Raw genomic sequence first — 23,174 nt, forward strand, 5'->3', positions numbered from 1 at the left:
AGATGCTTCCACAGACTTCATTGTTCCCTAGACACTGGTCCAGGAAAGAGCAAGCAAATAGTAGATCAATCCCCGACTATAGCACTCATAGTATCAAATTGATTTTAAACACAAACATAAAACCCTGGTCAAACTACTTGATCTAACTTCAGCCTGACTACATCACATCTCAAGCAGCAAGAACCAGGGCTATAAACTGTTCACATTTGCTGTGCCCGGTTAACAGTAAATAAATAGAAAGTCGCTGTCAGAGAATATCTGTGTATGGAACTGGTCACTAAGTGTGTTGAATTCTCTGTGCTTTAAAGGCAAAGAAAATGGCAAACAATAGAACATTTTCCAATTAACTTAATGATGAAATGATTTCTACAAAATTTAGAAAACCTTTTTTTTTTTAATCCTCACTGGAGCTACACTCACTGATTTTAGAGAACGGGAAGGAGGGAGGGAGAGAGAGACATGGATGGGTTGCCTCCCCTATGCTCTCTGACCCGGACTGATCCTGCAGCCGTCGGGTGTGTGGGACAATTGCTCCAACCAACTGAGCCACGCAGCCAGGACTACAGAGCCTTTCTTAAGTACATTCTACTTGCTTGTAATTTGTGCAGAATGGAATTTTTTAGTTAGGAAAGAAGTTATTTTTTTGGATTCCACATAATTATTATTTTGTTATTTCTTTAAAAGGGTCTTATGGTTAGAGACCCTCACCACTGCCTTCAGAGATATCCTGCCTTAAATCTCATAGTTTCTTGGAATATGTGATTCTCAATTACCCAATTAGCCCTACCCCCTATGGTTACCAAGGAAAAAAGAGGTATATGTAGAAAACTGAAAGAAAATAGAAGATCTGAGGTCTTTGGTGTTAGGAAAGTCAACAGCAAATTAGTCTTTCTTCCCATAAGGACCCAAGTATATCTGGTCTGTTGGTTTGTTGTGATTATGTGCCCAGCTGTTTCTAGCCACCTTCTTTCATAAAAAACAAGGGAGTCGGTTCCTTGCAAACAGGGCAAGAATTTAGATATATTGCTTAAAAGTAGATACTTTCCGAGAGTCCTGGTTTGCTCTCCAGTCGTGGGACTATTTAGCTCATTGACCTCCTGGGAAGTATTTACCCGGAAAGACAAAATGAAACACATTCTTGAGGAGGATGGAAGACCATGTTTTTGAAAAAGATATGTGAGGTCTTATTAGGGCAACGTTGTTAATTACACACTTCGTTATTGTCAAGGTTAATACAGTCTGTGAGAGCAGAGGCACTTTTTCATCTCTTCCTGGGAACAGGGGGAGACAGCTGTTCTTAGCGACAGATCCATTACAGCTTATCACCAGCCAACAGCCTGAGGAAGAAGCACCATGAAATATGGCCGCTGTCACCAGGAGCCAGAGAGGCGCTGAACTAGTTCCTGCACAATGGAAAGACAATGAGAACCATGGCTTCAAACTTAAATAGATTGGGTTACATTGATTTTTTTTTTAAATGCCTGGCTGTTCCGCAGCATGAATTTCACTGATACTCTTGCCCTTATTGTATTATTGATCTCTATAAAATGGCACAATCTTACTTTAATAAGCATCAAATACCGACAGTAATAAATAGTGGTCTTAACATTTTTAAGCCTGGTTAAACCATGTTGTAAAATTCTGCACGTGTAGATTGCGTTAATACTGGCCTGCTGCTTATGATTCCTTGAAGTGAAGCCCTTGTCGGAGAAACAAATATTGCTTCAACCCTACTTTAACTGGTCTTCCTGATTAAACAAGGCTCTTATACTCTTCTTTTTAAAAATCCAGGGGGTAGGACATGTCAACAATTTATTTGTAATAAATATTTATATTATGCAAGCCCCTTCTTTTTAGCACTGATATAATTATTTTCACTGAGAGAATGACATATGCTTTCTTAAGAGTGATACATTTATACCATCAGTAAACATTTTCAAATGCTGAAAAGGAGATTCAAGAAAAACCATGCCTTAGGTATGCTGTGCTTTGGTTTCTTTGAGTTTTGTTTGTTTGTTTGTTTTTACTGTGGAAAAAATATTTTCTTTTTAAATGTCTGCAACCAGACCTTCAATTCTCTGGTCCTCAGGTTTTATTAGAGGGTCCGGACTCCATAATAATATCATGATGATATAGAGCAGGTGTATTAAAATGGTGAAATCTGCTACAGTCTTCATTTTGCTTAAACAAAATAAGCATTATACCTTCCTAAGGAATGGAAAAATATTGAACAGTGTAGCTTCCAACAGCCAACTGTAACATTATATAATTTAAACATAATGTGTATCTATATGTTTAACACTATATATGCATATATAAAACATATATATTTAACACTATACTCTCTCTACATATAAAATACAAAATCCTACTATACTGAAAAATTGTATCTCAGTCTAACATTTGTATTATGAAAGTAACCCTGGTTGTAGAAAATCTGGCCCCCATCATAGCTGTTTAGAAATTTCCTGAAGATGAACAAACAGATTTTTCTTGATATAAACTCCACAGGAAAAATAGAAATGTGCTCTTTAATGACCCATTGAGTACACAGTGAAGAGCAGATCAGCAGCCTCATTGCCTGGGGACTTGTTTGAGGTCCGGAACCTCAGGCCACTCCTCAGACCTACTGAATTAGAATCTCCCTTTAACAGAATCCTCAAGGGATTTGTTTGCACACTCAAGTTTGCAAAGTAACTCTCAAAATATAAATCACCCTTAATTTCCCTACTCAGGGATGATTACTTTCAATATTTTACTACATTTCTATTAACCTTTATTTTCCATGCATATGAGGTCTGTTCAGAAGGTATTCAGCCATGTCATATCAAAAATAGAGATATTTATTGAAGAAGATACAAGAAACATTTTACATAGGACAGTGATGCCTCAGTCCCCTTCAAAGTGGGCCCTTTGGGACCTCACACAGTTCAAATTCCCATCGGCTGCCCTGTCATATTTTCCTGAGTCTCATCCATGGTCTGAAATCTCTTCCCTTTCAAAGGTGATTTTAGTTTTGGGAAAAGCCAAAAGTCACAGAGCACCAAATCTGGGTTTTGTGGAGCTGAGTCACCTGGGTGATTTGATGTTTCACCCAAAAAATCTCTGCACAAGATGTAATGTGTGAATGGGCACATTGTTGTGATGAAGCTGCCAGTCACCAGTTGCCCATAGCTGTGGCCTTGTGAATTGTATGAATAGTTTCCATGGAGGAATGTTCAAGCTCAATGCAAAATCTGATGCAGTTACATTGCTCTACTCACTCAGTCATTTTGAGTGCAATGGCCACACACTACACATGCTCACTCAAAGGCATCTACCACCCTCACTGACTAGTACAGTGAAGTTGTCATTGTTCATGCATGTGCATTCCAGTCCACTCTCCTTGGCTGCCAGGTAATGTCAGTGTCACACAAACCATTCTCATAGTAACAATGACTGGACTTTTTCTGGACAGACTTCATATATTTCAGTTTAAATATTGAGAGTCTGCCCTGGGTGGTGTGGCTCACTGGATTGAGTGCTGGCCTGTGAACTACAGGGTCACTTGATCAATTTCCGGTCGGGGCACTGGTCTTGGTTGCAGGTCAGGTCCCCAGTAGGGGGCACACAAGAGGCAACCACACATTGATGTTTCATTCTTGCTCCCTCTCTTTCTCCCTCCCTTCCCCTCTCTCTAAAAATAAATTAAATCTTTTGAATAAATAAACATCTAGAGTCTAACTTTATTAATTTTTACAATTCAAACATTACAATTTTAAAAAGATAACAGAATGTTGATCATGATTTGAAAGTATTACATTTTTAGATCTAATGAGTAGTATGAATCTATAATAGTTGTAGTTAATTTGTGGTACAGCTGTTTAAATTCTGGACATTTGTATTTAAAGTTAAAGTCATTTTTTTAAGTCTCTACATCAATTATTCTTTTACTTTCAACATATGAAGCTGAGATTTATTTCTCTATTTGTGTTTGCAGCTTCTTTTTTTTAACCTAAATTATTACCACCCTAATTTAAAAGTAAATTTTACCCATAATATTGTTAAATAACTACCATTTATGAGTACTTATGTATGCCAAGAATCATGACTAATTTTCACACAAATTATTTTATTGAATCATCAAATTAACTCTATTAGGTAGGGGTTTATTATCACCATTTTTTGGATTAAGAGATCAAGGCTCTAAAACCTTAAACAACTTGCCTAATATCACATTGTTGTGAGCCTAAGATTCAAAACAAACAGCCAATATTACACTGTTTTATAAAAATATTTTTTACTCAGTAAATGGTCTTTATTTTTTTCTTCTAAGTAACATTTAACACACAGCAATGCTTAATATTTCTACTTCCACATTGACAAATATAGAGAATTCTATTTATTGTATGTGCCACAATGATTTTGCACGTGAACTGAACATGCTCCTCTGGATACGCAGTGAAAAGTACGCAGAACAGCAGCTCCCCACCTCTGAGGCCACTGATTAGTGTGTATGCCGACACAGCAACCCACTAATCTCAGAAACCAGAGTGAACATACTTGGGGGCCAAAAATTACAAAATAGCTGTTTATGATTGTTTGGTTTTCAGTTTTCCAAGTGTAAGACATTTATCACACAATTAATAACAGACCTTAATTATGTTATTGTTTAGTCATTTAAAAATATTCACAGATTGTATGGATAGAGACATAAAGATATTGTAGGTGTCTACTATAGCTATCTGTGGATATTATTGCATGGATGGATGGATGGATGGATAGATAGATGGATAGATAGATAGATAGATAGATGTTTCTTTTTGGCATCTAAAGCTTTCTCTTTTTTAGTATTCCCAGAAATGAAGTAGTTTCAAGTCTACTCATTCAACTTATTAAGGAAATTGGAAGGGTTTTAGTGGGAAAATAAGGAGATTTAAAGGACCCAGCAGTTTCAAAGGAATTATTCAATAATGCTCTGATCTCAAAGGAATCACATAAGCAGGGATTTTTTTCCCTTCTCAATATCTGTGTCCTGGTAGTAAATTTTTAAGACTAATAGTCCAACCCCCATCTTAGCCATTTATTAATTTCCTGAGGATGAACAAACAGATTTTCTTGATGTAAATTCCCAAGGACAAGTGATTCAAATGCTAATTTGATATGAGCAGGGAACTCTTTCTTCATAATCACAGTTACCTTCATAGCCCCAAGGATGGTGACATCAGAACACAGTCTGATCATCTGTTATCTTCTCAGTCATTCAGTAAGTGATAAGCTGGTAATTGCCTCTCTTTTTTTCTTCAATTCTGTTATTTTCCTCTGGAACTAGATAATTCTCCTCTTCCTAAAAACTTTTCACAATTTTTAGTTTCTTCTTCTCTGATATTTTCCTTATAATTTTTATGTTTTAACTTGCCTTTGTTGATGAGTTACATTTAATATCCTAGTTTATTTTACATTTACTCATTTAGGTCTAGCTGAAGTCAGTGTGTTTATTGAGGGAATTAGCAATTCCTATTGCCATCAGTCTCTAAATTCCTGTAGGGTGGGAAGTACCACTAAATATCAAGTGAAATTACCCATTTTACAGACTGAAAAATGAGTAAAGAAAAAAATATAAAAAATTACATAGCAAATGTGGCTGAAATTGAGACCAGAAGAATTATCCATACTCTGTGAATTCAACATATTGCTAAGGGTAGAGTAGGTAATAGAAATATACTCCTCAATGACCCATTTTTGATGGGTTGTCTTATCACACACCAAACCTTTGCATTGCTAACTGGTGCTAGTTTATTTAGCTCAACAGTCTGAAGACTGCCTTGGAAAGGGAGCTAGACTGGGTGCAAGAGGACTTGGGTTTCAGTTCCAGGTCTATGACATACCCATTGGCAAAGCCAGCTCTGAGCCAGTTTTGCTCAGCAAAAGGAGTAGGGGACCTAGATTATCTCTAGATTCCTTTCCACATTAAGATACTGGAATTTATTCTGTGGTCCCAGAGCGGAATATTTCATGTATTCAGAGATGGGAAAGGTGAAGGCAGACAAGAAAAATTAACTGAAATATTAAGACAGACAGCATTTAGAGAAATGTTTTTTTCTAGGATATAGACCCAAAGATAACATTGAATTTGAAAAACTCTAATATAGTTAACTGTTATTTGTCAAGTTCAGAGAAAGTATGGATAACATTTTGCTAAGGGGTTATCCAAGTAGGTCTGACAATTTAGAAGGTACTTAAAGACGTAGGCACATCTTACAACCATTACTCATGTGGCATACCGGTCAACACAGATGCCTGGAATTAAAAATACCCAAAAGCTACTCGAATTTCTCATAACATTTTCTTTGAGTAATCTGCCTATTGTTCACAAAGAGAGAGTAGGAAGGTGCAGAGGGTAATTTCTGCCCAGAATTCTGGCTAAAAAGACTTTTAGTTGATATACTGTGTTATAAACAAACTGATGCTATTTCCTTAAAAAACTCATCCAAATAATATTGAAGAGGAGACCAAGAGTTTAAGTCCACAGAGAGTAACAGCACCTATGTGTAAGAGATATTGAAGAGCACCCTGAGCAAATAGAGAGGTTGTAAGCAGGTAAAATACACCTGCAATGCAATAGGAAGCTGCTCAAATAGACATGATATTTTTGAGGGTGAGTTACTAGCATCCATATTTAAGGCACTAGAAGACATCCATCTTATTCCTCCTCTTCCTGAGCTGCTCACCCTTCCCTGTTCACAGGTATTGTTTCTCCTCGTTCATCTGTTGGGGTGGGCACAGACATTGTTGCTCTGAGAAAAGGTCCAAGTATATACATATGCAATATGGTTCTCTCTGGGAGGTGCTCCAACAGAACATCACCTACTTTGGGGATCAGTCAATCATTCAATCAATTTATACCCTCCCATGTGCAATCACAACTTATCATATAATGGAACTCTATTCAGTGATAAAAAGGAATCATAAAAAATAGGCTATTAATTCACAGAACAACCTGAATGAACCTTAAATGCATTATGCTAAGTGAAAGAAGCCAGACCAAAAGGCTCCATACTGTGTCATCTCATTCATATGATATTTCCAAAAAAGGCAAAATTATAAGGATGGAAAAAAGATCAGTAGTACCAAGGGTTTAAGGAGAATGCAGTTTCTAAGGGAAGCTCAGGAGATTTAGGGTGAGCAAGGGAGCTAATCTGTATGGCACTGTAATGGTGAATACATGATGCTTTGTATTTGTCAATACCCATAGAACATTCTAGTACAAAGAGTGCACTAATGCATGCAATTTTTTAAGTCAACCAGGAGATCAGAGGACCTCAGGATAGAATGCAGACTGTGACAAATCTAACTAGTAAGCATATCAGACACAACCTCATTGAAGGGGGTGTGAGAAAGAGATAATAACCTAAGCAACTTTGGAAAACAGTGCTTTGAATGGGAATAATAAGACCAGAATCAAAAAGAATTATATATAAGCACTGTATTCTGATTGGTACAGTTGTTTTCCATGCCGTTACAGGGTAATATTCTGAAGCTTCTATACAGGTATACTGGCATCAAACAAATTAATGAATAACAGGGTGAGATCCAGGTTCTTCACTGTCACAAAGGTGAGGGGGGTTGGGCACTATAGATAACTAAGGGGGAAAGCTAGAATGAACCATGTGGTACTAGATGAAGTTCAGAGACAGTAGTATAAATTCCTGTTTAGCTTAATCCAGATCAAGATGGGTAGATATAATAATAGATGTGTGCATATGCATGGGTAAGTCTGAGCATACATATATACGTTTCTTAGTTCTGTTCATGAGAGGGATTGGGTGCAATGCCATACCCAGCTCCCAGATACTAGTTTCCAATATCATTCTCATAAATGGCTTCAGGGGGAAATGGCCGATTTCAGGTCAGGGGCAAGACAAGAGGAGCCTGGATAGGGGCTTGTCAGAGGGACACAGCCTGAGAAAAACTCTCAATCCAAAGCTGGAATGATTTGAGCAGCAAAACAAATAGCATAGTATTGGAGTATAACCCAAACTATAAGACTAATACCTATGATTTCATCTATACTAACAGAAATAAATGATTGAATAAATAAACAGATGGGGAGAATAGACAAGTCCCTTGTGCACAAGAATTCCAAATACCCCCTGCCAAGGAAAAAGGGCTTGGCTCCCCTTTCCTTGCGTATGGACTGCATTTAGTGTCTTGCTTCCAAAAAATGCAATGTGGAAAGGGTGGGGGGTAGTGTGACTTTACAGTGTGGAACCCTGGCAGACACTACTACCTCAGCTGGCTGATCAAGACCAGCATCATCAATGACAAGCCATGTTGATGGTGTACACTCTGGATGTGATGTGCTGAAATCCATACGTTGCTCTGTGGTCCTCTTCCCCAAAACCAATAACCCCAGTTTAACCATGAGAAAAACATCCGACATCCTCAGTTGGAGGATATTCTGCAGATTGCCGGACCAGTGCTCCTTAAAACCGCTAAGGTCCTCAAAAATGAGGAGAATCTGAGAAACTGTCATAGACAGACCAACGAAGATAGACAAATAAATGTAATGAGTTATACTGACTGGCACCGTGGAACACTGGGAAAAAAACTCATGAAATCTGCATCAATTTTGGCATTTAGTTAACAGTAAAGCAAGATGTTAACAAGGGGGAAGCTAGGTGAAGGATGTATGAGAACTCTATTCTCTGCAACTTCTCTGTTCATCTAAAACTAGTCAAAAACTAAACATTTATTGTGAAGAAAGGGGTAGAGACCAAAAGTATTAGTCCAGAACCAATTTGGGGGGATGGCACAAAATCTTGTCTTTCATGATAGATAGTTTTATAAGCCCTGATCTGGAAAAACATTCCCTAGGACAACACTGACTTTTTTCCAGTTTGAAATATTTTTTCCTATGGTACAACTGAGATGGTTTTGAACTCCTTGTTACTTGCTCAAACATATTTTTCTCTTAAAATCCCGAAAGTCTAAAGTCACAACACTTTGTTCTTTGTTTTTTTTTATCCACTCCCACCCTATTTAGCTGCAAACCTTGTCATTATCAAGGTGCGGCTGACTGGCTCTGTGCTTTTCTTCTGTTCCTCGTGTTGCGGTGTTGTTTAGGTTCATTAAAGGGGACATCTGGACTTGGCAATTTGTCACCACGATTCAGGTACACCTACGCTGTTACCAAGCCACCCGCAACTCCGTGGTGATAATCCACGGAAGTGTGGTCATAACAAGCATTACAGCTGGATACTTCATGACCACATCACTTTTGATCACCAGTGAAATCACACAAGTAATGTTCATGCTACTCCTTATTTACAGTTCAGAAAGCTCCTTTTTCTTCTAAGAAACCTGTTAACTTCAATTATCACGCATTTCCCAGGAAAGAGTAAAAACCAGAAAGTGCAGTAATTTCTGTGTATGTTAATATTCAAGTAACAGTGTTTACTGGGTTTGCAAATAATCTGTGTAATGAATGTCAAAGCAGAGTCTTTTATAATCAAACAGACTGTTAAAATTATCATCATCAGCTTATTGTTCGATGGTTAGGGCTGAATATTTAAGTGGAGAAAAAAGGGGAGGTATTTCTTAAGAACTGGCAAATAAGTAAATAATAGCTTAAATAGTCTTCTAAATGGTTTTTAGATGTTTAATTGATCTCTCTACAGAGATCGGTAAGGAAAAATTTGCAATTTGAGATAATTATTTAAATACTTTATTAATTTCACTACTGAAGTCAATCAACAGTTTTTGGGGGGTAAAAATCTTTTTTATGAAATGTCCCTGGGGTCTGTGTCCCCGAGTTTTAAAGTGGATGGAGTGGGCGTGGGATTCCTCCCTCAATTCGGAAGCCTGAAATGTTTCCCTTCAACAGTATTCCTTTTATTATTCCTAGACAATCGTTAGAGGAAACAAACCCTGCAAGGAATCCTCCATAAATGGCCTCCTGGAGGATTTTGACAACATCTCCGTGACTCGCTCCAACTCCCTAAGGAAAGAAAGCCCGCCCACCCCGGACCAGGGAGCCTCCAGCCATGGTCAAGGCCACCGGGAAGAAAACGGCTTCCTCACCTTCTCACAGTATTCCAGCGAATCCGATACCACGGCCGACTACACGACAGAAAAGTACCGAGAAAAGAGTCTCTATGGAGATGATTTGGATCCGTTTTATAAAGGCAGCCATGCGGCCAAGCAAAATGGGCACGTAATGAAAATGAAACACGGGGAAACCTACTATTCTGATATGAAGCCTTTGAAATCCGATATTGCCAGATTTCCTGTGGATTACTACACGCACTTGGACTCGCTGAGCAAACCAAGTGAATACAGTGACCTCAAGTGGGAGTTCCAGAGAGCCTCAAGCAGCTCCCCTCTAGATTACTCGTTCCAATTCACGCCTTCTAGAACTGCAGGGACCAGCGGCTGCTCCAAGGAGAGTCTGGCGTACAGTGAAAGTGAATGGGGACCCAGCCTGGATGACTACGACAGGAGGCCAAAGTCATCGTACCTGAATCAGACGAGCCCTCAGCCCGCCATGCGGCAGAGGTCCAGGTCAGGCTCGGGGCTCCAGGAACCCATGATGCCCTTCGGAGCAAGTGCATTTAAAACCCACCCCCAGGGACACTCATACAACTCCTACACTTACCCTCGCTTGTCGGAGCCCACAATGTGCATTCCAAAGGTAACGTTCGCTGCCTCCTTGTCCAGGGTGTGGGACTTTCCCCAAAGTTGGTGCAAGGACCACTTTCTTATCAGTTCGATTCAAAAGTGTTGGGTTGCCTTTTGAATGAGAATTCATCTGATTTCTGCTCACAAGCCCCAAGAACAGAAAATTTAGGGCAAGGCACATTTATTTATTAAAAGTCCTTTTGGGGCTCTCCTATGAGGTTTCTAGTTAAAAGGCAAAGGAATCTTGTTTATTTGAAAGAACGTAGTAGAATATGAGCACATCATGTTTATCATAACTTCTGTGTTAAGGAGTATATGATTGTAGATCATTAGGTGGAATAATACAGAGGTCCCTGCATTCTGGCAAAGTTTATGTGGCTCTGCTGAAGAAGAGAAAAAATCAGGATAATGTGGTTTTTTAAAAGTTATCTTTATTCCACTGAAGGGATGATTTTTTTCATTTTAAAATTATGATCACTTTACTATTATTGTCTTGAAATATCATTTTTTGTATGAAATTTTGGGGTGATAGATAGAACCAGGTTGCTGGACCTATTTTTGTGTGTGCTTTTATTTCGTTTGTTCTAACAGCTCTCTCGATTTAAAAACAAAAACAAAAACATTTTTTAAAAACACTAGCTGCTGTAAATTTTCTTTGAAATGTAACTGATGATGATACCCCAAAGTTTGGGGACCACTGTTGGAGAAGTTACTGAACCTAGAAGTATAGACTTTGCAAAATACCTTGGAGAGTGTGCAAGTAAGTAGTTTATTTTCCCATGGTAAGTTAGAAATGTTTCTGCTACCACCCCGGTGTGGCAAAGTGAAAATGGGGCATTTGGTGCTGGGCTGTGGATGACACAGAGGTCTCATGCTAGTTGAGAGGGACGTGACTTCTAATAATGTGATAACATTTGGACAAACGCTTTCCAGCAGCTCTATGGGCCGAACAGTAAAGTCTAGAAGGCTGACCTGCCTGCATTCATCTGCTTTATTGATGGTGGATAGTCAGTATTTTTCTTTGCTTACTATTTCTCATAAGCCCTACCCAATGTGTTGAAGTTACTTAAGGACACACTGGGAGTGCCTTAAGCCATACCTTAGGGAAAAAAAAAGCTTTCACTTTAGTTCCCGATACATAAAATCAGAAACAAAGACCTGCAATATGTACCTCCAGTTAAACTTTAAATACTGAGAATGTTTTCCGTCTCACTGTGTTACTTATTTGAACTCCCATGGTAACGGCATCATGACCGTCTCTACTCTGTATGCTCTGACCATGGCAGTTGTTGGGAAGAGGTCTCACTGATTGACAGGCAAAAGCTATGTGAAGCCGTACACAGTATCGTGATATATGAGATAGTTTATTCGATTTCCTGTGCATATAACTCATCTGAAGGAACCCCTTTTTGGTTCTAGAATGAAATAGAGAATTAGCACATTTCAGATAGCTGAATCTAGTAACACTCTCAGGTTTTTGAACATTAGTGGTTACTTTATGTAGCAGTAAAGAATGTAATTTTTTCAGCTTTAATGAGGTACAATTGACAAAAATTGTAAGATAGGTAAAATTTACAACATGATGACTTGATATATGTAAACATTATAAAAGAATTCTCCTCCAAATTAATTAAGACATCCATCACCTCACATGCTTATTTTTTCAGGGAGGGGGATGAGAATGTTTAAATTTTACTCTCTTAGCAGATTCAATTTTACAGAAGAGTTTCATCAACTGTAGTCACCATGTTATACATTAGGTTTTCAGACCATCTTATAACTGAAGGTTTGTACCCTTTCCAACTTCTCCCTCCTTCCCCCAATCCCTGACAACCACTTTTCTACTCTCTGTTTTGATGAGTTCAACTTTTTTAAAAATATTTCACATATAAGTGATACCATACAATATTTGCCTTTTTTGTCTGGCTTATTTCACTTATCACAGGTACTTTCATGTGATTGCAAATGGCAAGATTTCCTTTCTATTAAGGCTGAATCATATTCCATTGTACTTGTGTGTGTGTGTGTATTTGATCCACATTTTCTTGACCCATTCATCTGTTCATGGACACATAGCTTGTTTCCATATCTTAACTCTAGTTAATAACACAATTGTCACGGGAGTATAGATATCTCTTCTGGATTGTGATTCTGTTTTCTTTGGATATACTCATATATCCAAAGATCTTCATAAAGGATCCATTTCATTTATTTTATGCATTCCCAACACTTTTATAAAAACTCCTCCCCTTATATCCTCCTAAATTAATTGACCATATTTCTGGGTTCTCTGTTCCATTGCACATAAAAACATAAACATAATTGGTTTTTATATCCAGGGGTGGAATTGCTAGACCACATGGTAGTTTTATTTTTAATTTCTTGAAACACCTCCATACTGTACTGGTTGTACCAGTTTACATTCCCATCAGTAGTTCAGGGTTCTTTTTTCTCCACCTCCCTGCCAGCAATTATCTCTTACCTATTTGATAATAGCTATCTTTACAACTTAAAGATGACATCTCATTGTGACTTTGATTTACATTTTCCTCATGTTTAGTGATGTAGAGTACCTTTTATGGACCTGTTGGCCATTTGTATGTCTTCTCTGCAAAAAGGTCTATTCAGATCCTTTGCCCATTTTTAAATTCTATTATTTGTGCATTCTGCAGGAGGGGGCTGTTGTTGTTATTTAATTGTATGAGTTCCTTGTATATTCTAGATAATAACTATCAGATACATGTTGCAAATATTTTTCTCCCATTCCATAGGTTGCCTTTCCATTTTGTTGAGGGTTTCTTTTGCTGAGCAGAAGTTTTTTAGTTTAATTTAGTCCCACTTGTTTATTTTTGCTTTTGTGGCCTTTTCTTTCAGTGCTAAATTCAGAAAGTTATTGCCAGGACCAGTGTTGGAAAGCTTATCCTATGTGTTTTTGTTTCTTGGGCTTATGATTTCAGGTATTACATTCAAGTCTTTAATCTATTTTGAGTTGATTTCGTGTATGTTGTAAGGTGAGGAAGGATCCAGTTTCATTTGTTTACACATGACTGTCCAGTTTTCCCAACACTATTTATTGAAGAGACTATCCTTTCCCCATTGTATATTCTTACTCCTTTGTTGTAAATTAATTGACCATATTTCTGGGGTCTCTGTTCCATTGCACATAAAAACATAATTGGTTTTTATGCCAAAATTATACCATTTTGATTACTCTTACTTTGTAATATAGTTCAAAATCAGGAAATGTGATAACTCCAGTTTTGTTCTTCTTTCTCAGGATTGCTTTGGTTATTTTACGTCAAGTATGAATTTTTTGTGTATATTCAAACACTTGTGTTAGGGAGCTGTTTTAGGTCAATGTCACAAAGAAAACTTTGTCCAGAAGCTGTAACCTTTCAGCCATGGAGTCATATTTGGCTCATTGACCTGATTGGCCCACCCAATACTCATGTCCAACATCTGAAACATCAAGATATTTAATCTAGCAGTCTCCACTTCTGGGTTTCAGGTGTTTCTTGGAAAAAATGGGGTGATCTGGTATCTCTGGGCCCACATTTTTGCATAGCATTAGAAATAGAACTGGCTGCAGATAAAGGCTACTCCACTAGAAGGGCCATGCCCTGCTCAGCCCACTTCAGTTTTTTCCAATTAGCCTAATACCTACAGGCATTTGGAATTTAATATAACCATCAATGTCCCCTGCCCGGTCATTTCACAATAGGAAAACTGAAGTCCAGAAAGTCACATGGCACACAGAATTTCATAGTTAGTGGGCTGCAAAACGAGGACATGAATACAGGTCTGGTGCTTCTCCTAAATCCATTATTTTCCTCATTATATGGGCATATATTCAAGTGTTCAATTGCATTTGCCAGTCAAACCAGTGGACATGAGAGGTCCCATGGCTACTGGAACTTTAGGCAAAGTGCAGGAATAGGAAAAGGATGGAGAGAGGGAGGGGAGGAGGGAGACTGGGGATAATTGGCTCAGTCCTTGCCAACTACCTCTTCCTGCAGATTTTCCAATATAAGTCAGAGTAGACCTGCCCTGAAATCCAGTTTTGTCAAACCCAGAAACAATGCCTGAAACCATTGTGGCTTAGAAAAAAAGATGTAATATTTAGTTCTACCCGGAGTTTTTCAGCTCTTATCATCAGAATTCCACAGGAGCAAGCTGTTCCATGTTTCACAGGAGACCTGTGAGAAATTCACAAGTACATTTTATGGGAGGGTAGGAAGTGGGAGCTATGTTAGTAATTAAAACGTTTACTTGTTTAAAAATATAACATCTCTCTAAAAAGACTTAGGTGTCTGTGTCTTTAGGGCTATACTCTTAAAAATCTGCCAACCACATTTGGATTTCCTGCTGAGGAAAGAAATAACAATCATGACTCACATAATTTGGCCTTGTTTCATGGAAAATGCTAGAGGCTTGTGGGTAATGTTCACATCTCTAATAATAAGAGAAAGTACAAATCTCATGTATATCTCTAGATAGAGAAAAAATGATGAGGGGGGTGTGTGTGTATGAGAGAGTGTGTGTTTGACACCAGTTTTACATTTAGCCAAAAAAATAAAAATTCTCTCCTCTAGTGTTATCTGCCTACCTAATTTTTCTATGAATTTGACAGAAATCAAGGATGTTACAAAATCTGTAAATGATGGCCTCTATCTCCCTACTTTATTATTATTATTATTATTATTATTATTATTATTATTATTATTATTATTTGCTTAGGCTTAAGCAAAACTTAAGAAAAAATAAAACCAAACAAAATCCATGCAGCACCACAGAACTGTCGAAATGACCACTTTCCATTCTCATTTGCAGACAAGCCTGCCTCATGAGGGAGGGAAAACAGCTGGAGAGATTGTCACCGTGCATCTGGTTTGCTTATTCTGATGTTCTCCAGGTACCAGGCAGCTGCTGGCTGGAGTGTCTCATCTGGTGCAGCACATCCATTCCTTGCTCTGGCTCCAACCCCTGAGAAGGCCCTAACAAAATCACAAATTCTGCCAGTTCACTCCACACTCACTGTGCTGTCTTGCACTCTTTGTCTAGGTGAGGAAATGGGTTTTGAGAGGCTCAACAACAGCCAGGTCAGTCAGCCCAGAGCAGAGTAGAGCCCAGTTCTCTGGGCTCAGACCCTTCACCAGACATTGGACACCTCACCCAGTGGCATAGGAATAGTGTCTGTGGGCAACAAGTCTTACAAGCAGTGGTGAGGTTCCCCCTAGGTTGCATCATCCTGTCTCTATAGCAGGATTACTCAACTTTCATGCTACAGACTTTCTGTTCTTGGTCATTCTTTGTTGCGGGGGCCTATCCGATGCACTGTAGGATATTTAGCAGCATCTCTCATCTCTACCCACGAGATGCCAATAGCACCCCTCCTTCACTTGTAGCAACTGGAACATCTCCAGACACTGCCAAATGTCACATGGGGTGAGGAAGCGAAAGCAGCCCCAATTGAGAGCTATTATTATATGGCTACTGTTTCTCAAGTACTTTTTGACAATGAAGGGTGTAGGTTCTGGAGATAAACTCCCTGGGTTTGAGTCCTGATATTGCCGCTGATATCTGGGTAGATAAACTGCTTTACTGTGTGCCTCTACTTCTTTATTAGGAAAAGAGGGTAAAGAGCATCCCTGCCTTGTCGTGTTGGGTAAGGGTTAATAAGTTACTAATGACAAGAGTGCATGAAGTTTATATGTGTGTATGGATGGGTGGCGGCTGTGATATGATGCTGAGGTTACTCTGTGCCAGCATTTTGTAGACATTACCCAATGTAGTCTACACGACATCATCTTCTTTTACCAGTAAGAAGCTTAGATGCAGAGACCAACTCTTTATGGACTTCCCAAGGAAATGAGAGCAAATGGCTGAGCCAGGATCCAAGATTAGTTTTGTCTCACCCCAAACTCTATGTGTTTCAGAATATTCCCATTTCCAATGAAGAAAACTGAGGAACATAAACACAGCTCAGAGGTCTTGGGGTCCAGATGCACAGACACTGCAGGTGCCCTCACCTTGCTAGTGAGGAATGGGTGATGATTTCCACATGGATTACCCTTTATTCTGTCTGTTCTTGGTAGGGTAGAATCTTCTGAGGAATTCCTTAGTGCTCCCCAGGCTGTGATTTGTGGGTAAAAGCTGGACCATGGGCTGCAAAGGAAGCGTTAAGAGTAGAGACCCCTGAGACTCGTACACACTCACTCTACCTTGAGTGATAGCCTTACTTGGTTTCATAAAAGACAATCCAGATGTTCTCACCCATTACAGAAGGCCTTTAAGAGCTCAGGTTCTGGGATCAGATTCCCAAGTTTCCAGTACTTACTAGCTGTGTGATCTTATCTGTGCCTCAGTTCCCCCACCTGTCAAGTGGGTGTTTCAATACCTACTTTGACCTTGTCCTGAGGATTTAAAAAGGTTAATAAATGGAAGGGAGTTAGGACATGGCAGGCACTCAGTATTAGCCCTTATTCCCAGGAATATTTCCAGTTGGCAAACATGTCACCATTATTTCCTCATGCCAACCATAAAAACATCCTGTCTCTATAATCTTTTACACACAGCATTTTCAAAGTATGGGGACAAGTTCAAGCTGACCTTGCCCTCAAAGCCACTCTGCATAGCCTAATTAGTCTGGGTGTACTCACTTTTACAGATGTGGAGTGGGGGGGTGGGCCACAGAATGCCAGATCGGCTATGTGACTTCCTCAAAGCCATGCAAGGCCTTAGTGGCTGAGCTGGCATAAGGACCCCAGCCCCGCCACCCCAGTGCTTGCTCTGCTCTCTAGAAGGAACGTGAAATTCTTATACATCCCATGAAAGTCGGAAGCTAAGTGAGAACAGATGTTTTAGCGACCTTAAAGCAAGAACCACCATAACATGGGTATGTAGGTGTGATGGTTCTTCCCAACCAATAGCCCGATTTTAGCTCTGACATCTCCACCTCATAAGGAGGCAATGTGGCCAGTGCTGCAGCCCAGGATGCCCCAGACAGATGGCATATTAGGTGATTCTGGGTGAAGGTGGAGGATGCTAGAGAACCAGTGGCATGACTCCCTTTGTTCTGGAGTAACCAGTGCAGTTTGCTTTACCTGGCAGGGAAAACCATTGGAACCAGTGTGCTAAGCCTTCCTGCCTCAGTAACTTAATGACTCACCATTCTTTGTGGCGCTGCCAGGCCCAGACTCAGCCAAGACTCCAGGAACAAAAGTGCAGCTCCTTGCCTGCTAAGGATCCCTGCCAAGCACCTTTCAGAGATCCTGTAAAGCCTACAGATGATGAAAGGGCAATGCTGGTGAAATTGCCCTTATGGCTGCACCAGAAGTCTGAGGTGGGCATAGTGGGATAGGAGGAGGGAAGAGAGATTGAATGAAAGAAGCTCTGAGTAGCTTAATATAACCATGGGTATTATTGTCTTTAGATATTTTTCTTTATAGATAGGCTTCTGTAGGATGTTCACTGAGGCTCATAAAATATCCGAGGAGGTGATTCAGAGTAATGTCGCTAACATCTGTTCCATCTGATGGAGACTTTAGGTGTCCGTTGCATATGAGTGAACTTACTTTCCTATGAATGTTTTTGTCGTTCACAAAATGTATTTTGGTCATTATAAGTGGATGTTCCCACTACCAAATTAAAAAAAAAATGAATCTAACCTGACTCTGACACATTTGAACCACATTCTGCAGTAGAGAACTAGTGCCCAGATTCTCCAGCTTCTTGTCACTGCTGGCGGTGACACCTCACAGGTCAGAGTAATCTGCTCTTGAATAGAGGATGCCTTCTTACAGTTGTGACCAGCAATGTTGGGGGCTAATTGGATAAACTGGTTCCGAGGTGGAGGGAGAGCCTGGAATACTGTATACTTGAGCCTGCTGATTGCAGATTTATTTATTTCTTCAAATTACTAGGATTTGCCTCTTTGTAGAGGTCATGAGCCTCTTGTCTGAACTATCTCAGTGTGAACTTGCCATGTATATTATAAGTCAGGGAATGACATGACTCCTCCTACTTCACGTCAAAAGGTATAAATTCCTACATGCCTGAGTAGGAATATGATGTCGTGGTTTTGGAAAATGGACTTGCAAAAACATTAGGCATAGTGCATGACTTTCTGCTACATGAGGATTGGAAATCCAGCAGGTGTCTGATCATCCAGACCTTCCCTACTCCCTAAGCTTTCTGCATTAGGAGATACCTTGACACATGAGGTCTCCCAGGGCCTGTGGATGACCACAACTCATGGGGAGTGACAGTGCACATGTACTTGCTTCTTTCACCTGAATCGAACGTCACCACAAGTTTCATGTTGTGTCCCATTATCATCTGGCCAGAGTGACTCTAATAGGGTCTCTCCATTTTATAAGTGAAAAGAAGTAATTGGGGGGAAACTGACCATGGTTGGGCACACGTCAGTCACAGTTGGGCCTCAAGCAGGGACTGTAGTTGCTGTTTTATTGGGATGCAGTTGGAGATGAAACAGTTCCCTAACATCCAGCAATCCAAGAGACAGACAGAGCATTCAGCACAGCAGACACCTCAGAGGGGGTAGCAGAGGCTGGAAACTCAAGGATGGAGACACATAAGCCATCAGCCACAGGCCAGACTATCTGTCCCCATCTGAGAGCCAGAAGGGACTGCCCATCAGCAGGATTCCTGCCTGAGGCTGGGAGAATTTAATTGCAGAGCATAACCAGAGAGAAACATAGGAGTTAACATACATTTGAGTCGCAGGGTTTAATGAATCCCCTTCCCTCATTACCAGGCTCAAAAATTTTCCTCTAGAGAAAGCCAGTTACTGATTCTCTGTGGAATTGTTTTCCTTCCCAAAGACAAGGTTGGATCTGTTATAGCACCCTTTGAGTCACGTAAGAGCAATTTGAGGTATCCTGGCCTTGCTCGGGTCTATGATTCATTTGCATCCCCCGTGTGATTTATGTAGAGCAAGCAGTACCCAGTCTGGCTTTTTCAGGTTGGAGATGAGCAGTCCCTTTGCTTTATTGTCCCCTGAAAAGGTGTATTGGAGCATCACACTCGAGCACCAGAACCAGCTGCCTCGCAGCCCCTGTAATTCTGCAGGAAGTGGAAAGAGAGACTCTCCATTCTTCATGGAGCATTCGCACTCCCCATCCTGTGGGCACATGCTCACACACACCCACAGTCCCGGACCTGTCCTCCCTGTCACCAGTACAGACCATGGTGACAAATAAATGCTGAAGCAGGGTTTTTCCCCTTCTTTTCTTTTTCCACCCTCCCCCCACCGAGCTTGTTTCTCCAGCCTTGGCATAAAATGGTCAAATGATGTTCTACTGCAGAATTCAATTTCACAGTTCAGTTAGGTCCTTGATTACACTGCCAAATTCAGATTAATGTGCATCTGACTAACATGGATCAGGGGAATTCTGGCTGACAGCCAGCTGTAATCAGAGCAATTGATAGCTGCGTGGAGTTTAATGCCCTGTCCACCCCCGTGTGCCACTGGTGAAATTGATTGATTAAATGAATCCATTGCTATAATCATGTATAATTCTGATACATCACAAGCCTGTGTCTGACCCTATCCTTGGAGATGTTTGCATTGTGGAAGGGTAGTTTGGCAGAATTGTTAGCTGGGGATTATTTACTTCCATATAATACAGCCTTTTAAAAAATTTTTGCCTGTCTTTTTGATTGGGTTCGAACAGAGATGTGAAAAAGCACATTTCTTTAAGAATTAATTTATATGGTATACTAACAGGCATCAGGAAACTAAAAACATGAATGGATATCATTAACCATTTCAGAGAGAAAGGAAACCAAAACTGCTTGTACGTTCTTTCAGTAGTTTTAAAGATTCCTATAGAGAAAATTCCTTCTCGGAATGTATCCAATTTTCATGACAGTTAGTGGCCTTGGAACAGCAGCTAAGCAGTTTAGCAGCCTGGGTGATAATTTGCAAAAATGATCCATTCTTTTCTTATTATATCTTGCCATATGGAAACCCCTCTCAAAAGTATGCAGACCATGGTTTCATTTCTGTGGGGTTAGTTTTCTACAAAATCACAGGTCTGCTGTCTTTGGAAGAGTGGAGAGGAATCTTCCTAGTCTCTCTTCATTGTTTCCACTTCTGCAGAGATTCCCAACCCCTGCTCGGGTTCCTATGCCCTTGCAATATTTCTTCAAAGGTAGAATACATGCTTAGATTTTTTGGAAATGGTTTGGATAGTGGGAGGGTACATTGGATTTGTTTATCAAGTATCTGTACCTTTCACTCACCCAATTCTACTGCATTGAGGTGTCACTCAGTGATTAACCCCTACATCCCTCCCACGATCACACGGGCCTTTTCATATGGACTCCACATGTACTTCCTTTTCTCTCCTAGACTATACCTGTAAATCAGGCTGTAGAAAAGGTTGCCTGGCTCAAGCTTTACCCCTTTGCGGCAACTCTTTCTTACATTCATGAACCTGCGTATATGTGAAACAGTATATATAGACAAATTCATCGTTTGTGTTTCATTCACTTCCAAATATAGGATGTCATGGAAAAGATGATTTAGCCTAGGACAATTAAATAATTAGAGCAGTTTTAAGAGCCATGTAAAAGAGCCAGGGGCTTGTTACAAAAACTTGGCTTTCTTTTTGGGGAGAATCCATGGAAGAAAGTTTGGGCATTGTTGTAGCTGAACACAGAATTCCACTGTGGCCAAAAGGAAGATGAAAGCGATGAGTTGTGTACATAGATGATCAGCTTATTTTGCTGTGATGATTATTCCCTTTTTGTATATTTTGAGCTGAGTTCTCTAAGCCAATGCTTTTACAAAAAAAACAAAGCAAAGCACTGTTTCTTGCGTGTCCTTTCTGCAGGCATTACTGTCCACTGTTTTCTGACCCGGCTCTTGCATTCCACAGCAGGCTGCTCAGACATCTGTGACCCCAGTGAAGCACCCTCGCAGGCTTGAGCTCTGCAGTTGTCACTCCCCTCTGTGCCCACCGCTGTCCTGTCCCTCTCCACCTTCTGATTGTTGAAGGATATTTCAGAACATATCAGGGGCCCAGATTCTAAAGCAGCACTGTCCACATTAGAATCCCAACTCTGTATCTTAGCTTTGAGCACTTCGTATGGCCCACTTAAACCCCTGTGCCTCAGTTTTCTTATCTGCAAAATGAAACAATTATGGGGCCTATTTAATTGTGTAACAGTTGTGTTCCATGATGGATGGAGAGGCACCTTTTCCACTTCCAACAGAGTCAACAGGGGCTGCGAGGCCACTGGTTCTGGTGCTTGAATATGATGCTCCGAGCCACCTTTTCAGGGCACAAGACAGCAAAGAGACTGCTCATCTCCAACATGAAAAAGCCAGATGGATTGCTGATTGCTCTGTGTAAAGCAAATGTAGGGGAAAAGTGAATCATAGGATTAAATGCAACCATGTACATCAAGAGCTCATAACAACCCCTGGCGCATGGAAAGCACTTAGCAAATGTCAAGTGTCATTATTAACATTAGTATAATGCTATCTATTCTGCAAGGATAGACTTCTAGCAGAGTACTTGGTTAATGAAAGGGGCCCAATAAAACACACTGCATTTTACCAAAGAGAGAGCATCCAGCCTTGCTTACGCATCTCGGGGAAATGAATATTAAAGGTAGAAACGCCAAGGTAGGGAAGCAAGCAGACCTGTGGTGACACTGTGCCGAGCACGTGGGGCATCTACGTCCCTCCCACTGGGAGGGTAGCACTGACCTGAGCAGAAGAGCTGGGTGTTGAAGTCTCCTTAGGACTACAGTGACTCTTGCCTTAGACTACTCAGGAGCAGTTTCACCTCCCTGGGCCTGTTTTGTCAACAGTAAAGTGGAATAAATGGCCCCCTGCTTGACTGTCAGAGGGAAAAAGGATGAGGCCGGCCACAAGCGCGCAAGCCAGTGATACTCACCATCATGACCTCCACAGTTGGGTCATGAAGACCCAACTGAGGCCAGTGGGTCAGCGACACGGTGGCCTCAAACAGGGCCACTCATGCATTCCTCCTTCACAGAGTCAGTTATTTACCCACCATCTCCTCCTTGAGTGGATGAAAGTTCGGAGGGAAGATCATCTGTTCCCTCACTCGAGATAGGCAGTCAGTTGTCCTTTGATGTGCAAATCTCAAGTTTGGTTCCAAAAGTTGTCTCTTGAGGTAGTGGTTTCTCCTCATCCATTGCTTTTTTATGAGTCTGCACCTTTTGTCAGCAGGCATGAGAAACAGTAGCACTGTTTTGTGTCAAAGACCTAATCTCAAAGTGAATAACTTTAGCTCCCAGCGCGTAACTCTGCACGACCCGAATCGTCCCGTTCATTTGGGCACGTGTCCTCCCCTGTGTGCCCCAAGCTGGCTGGCAAGCCCGAACCCAGGAACACCACTGACGCTCCAGGAAGAAGAAAGCAGCCCAGTGCAGTGTGGAGCAGTGTTTGTGACTCCTACAGGATACAGTTCTTAACTGTCTCCTTTCAAACTAACACGGTTTCAAAATAAAAATTA

The 23,174-nt window shown here is 40.4% G+C and overlaps 1 protein-coding gene across 2 annotated transcripts in view; it reads left to right on the forward strand.

The window, feature by feature from the left end:
• The window catches only part of PAK5 (p21 (RAC1) activated kinase 5), a 290,608-nt gene that overhangs the window by 236,332 nt on the left and 31,102 nt on the right, over positions 1–23,174 (forward strand). For both annotated transcript variants that reach the window (XM_037136449.2, XM_053671246.1), the window contains exon 4: positions 9,887–10,672. In XM_037136449.2, the coding sequence (XP_036992344.2) occupies positions 9,887–10,672 (786 nt within the window). The remainder of the gene's footprint in view (positions 1–9,886; positions 10,673–23,174) is intronic.

Source organism: Artibeus jamaicensis, unplaced genomic scaffold, assembly GCF_021234435.1.
Source record: "Artibeus jamaicensis isolate MK-2021 breed Jamaican fruit bat unplaced genomic scaffold, CSHL_Jam_final contig_685, whole genome shotgun sequence".
Classification (NCBI taxonomy): domain Eukaryota; kingdom Metazoa; phylum Chordata; class Mammalia; order Chiroptera; family Phyllostomidae; genus Artibeus; species Artibeus jamaicensis.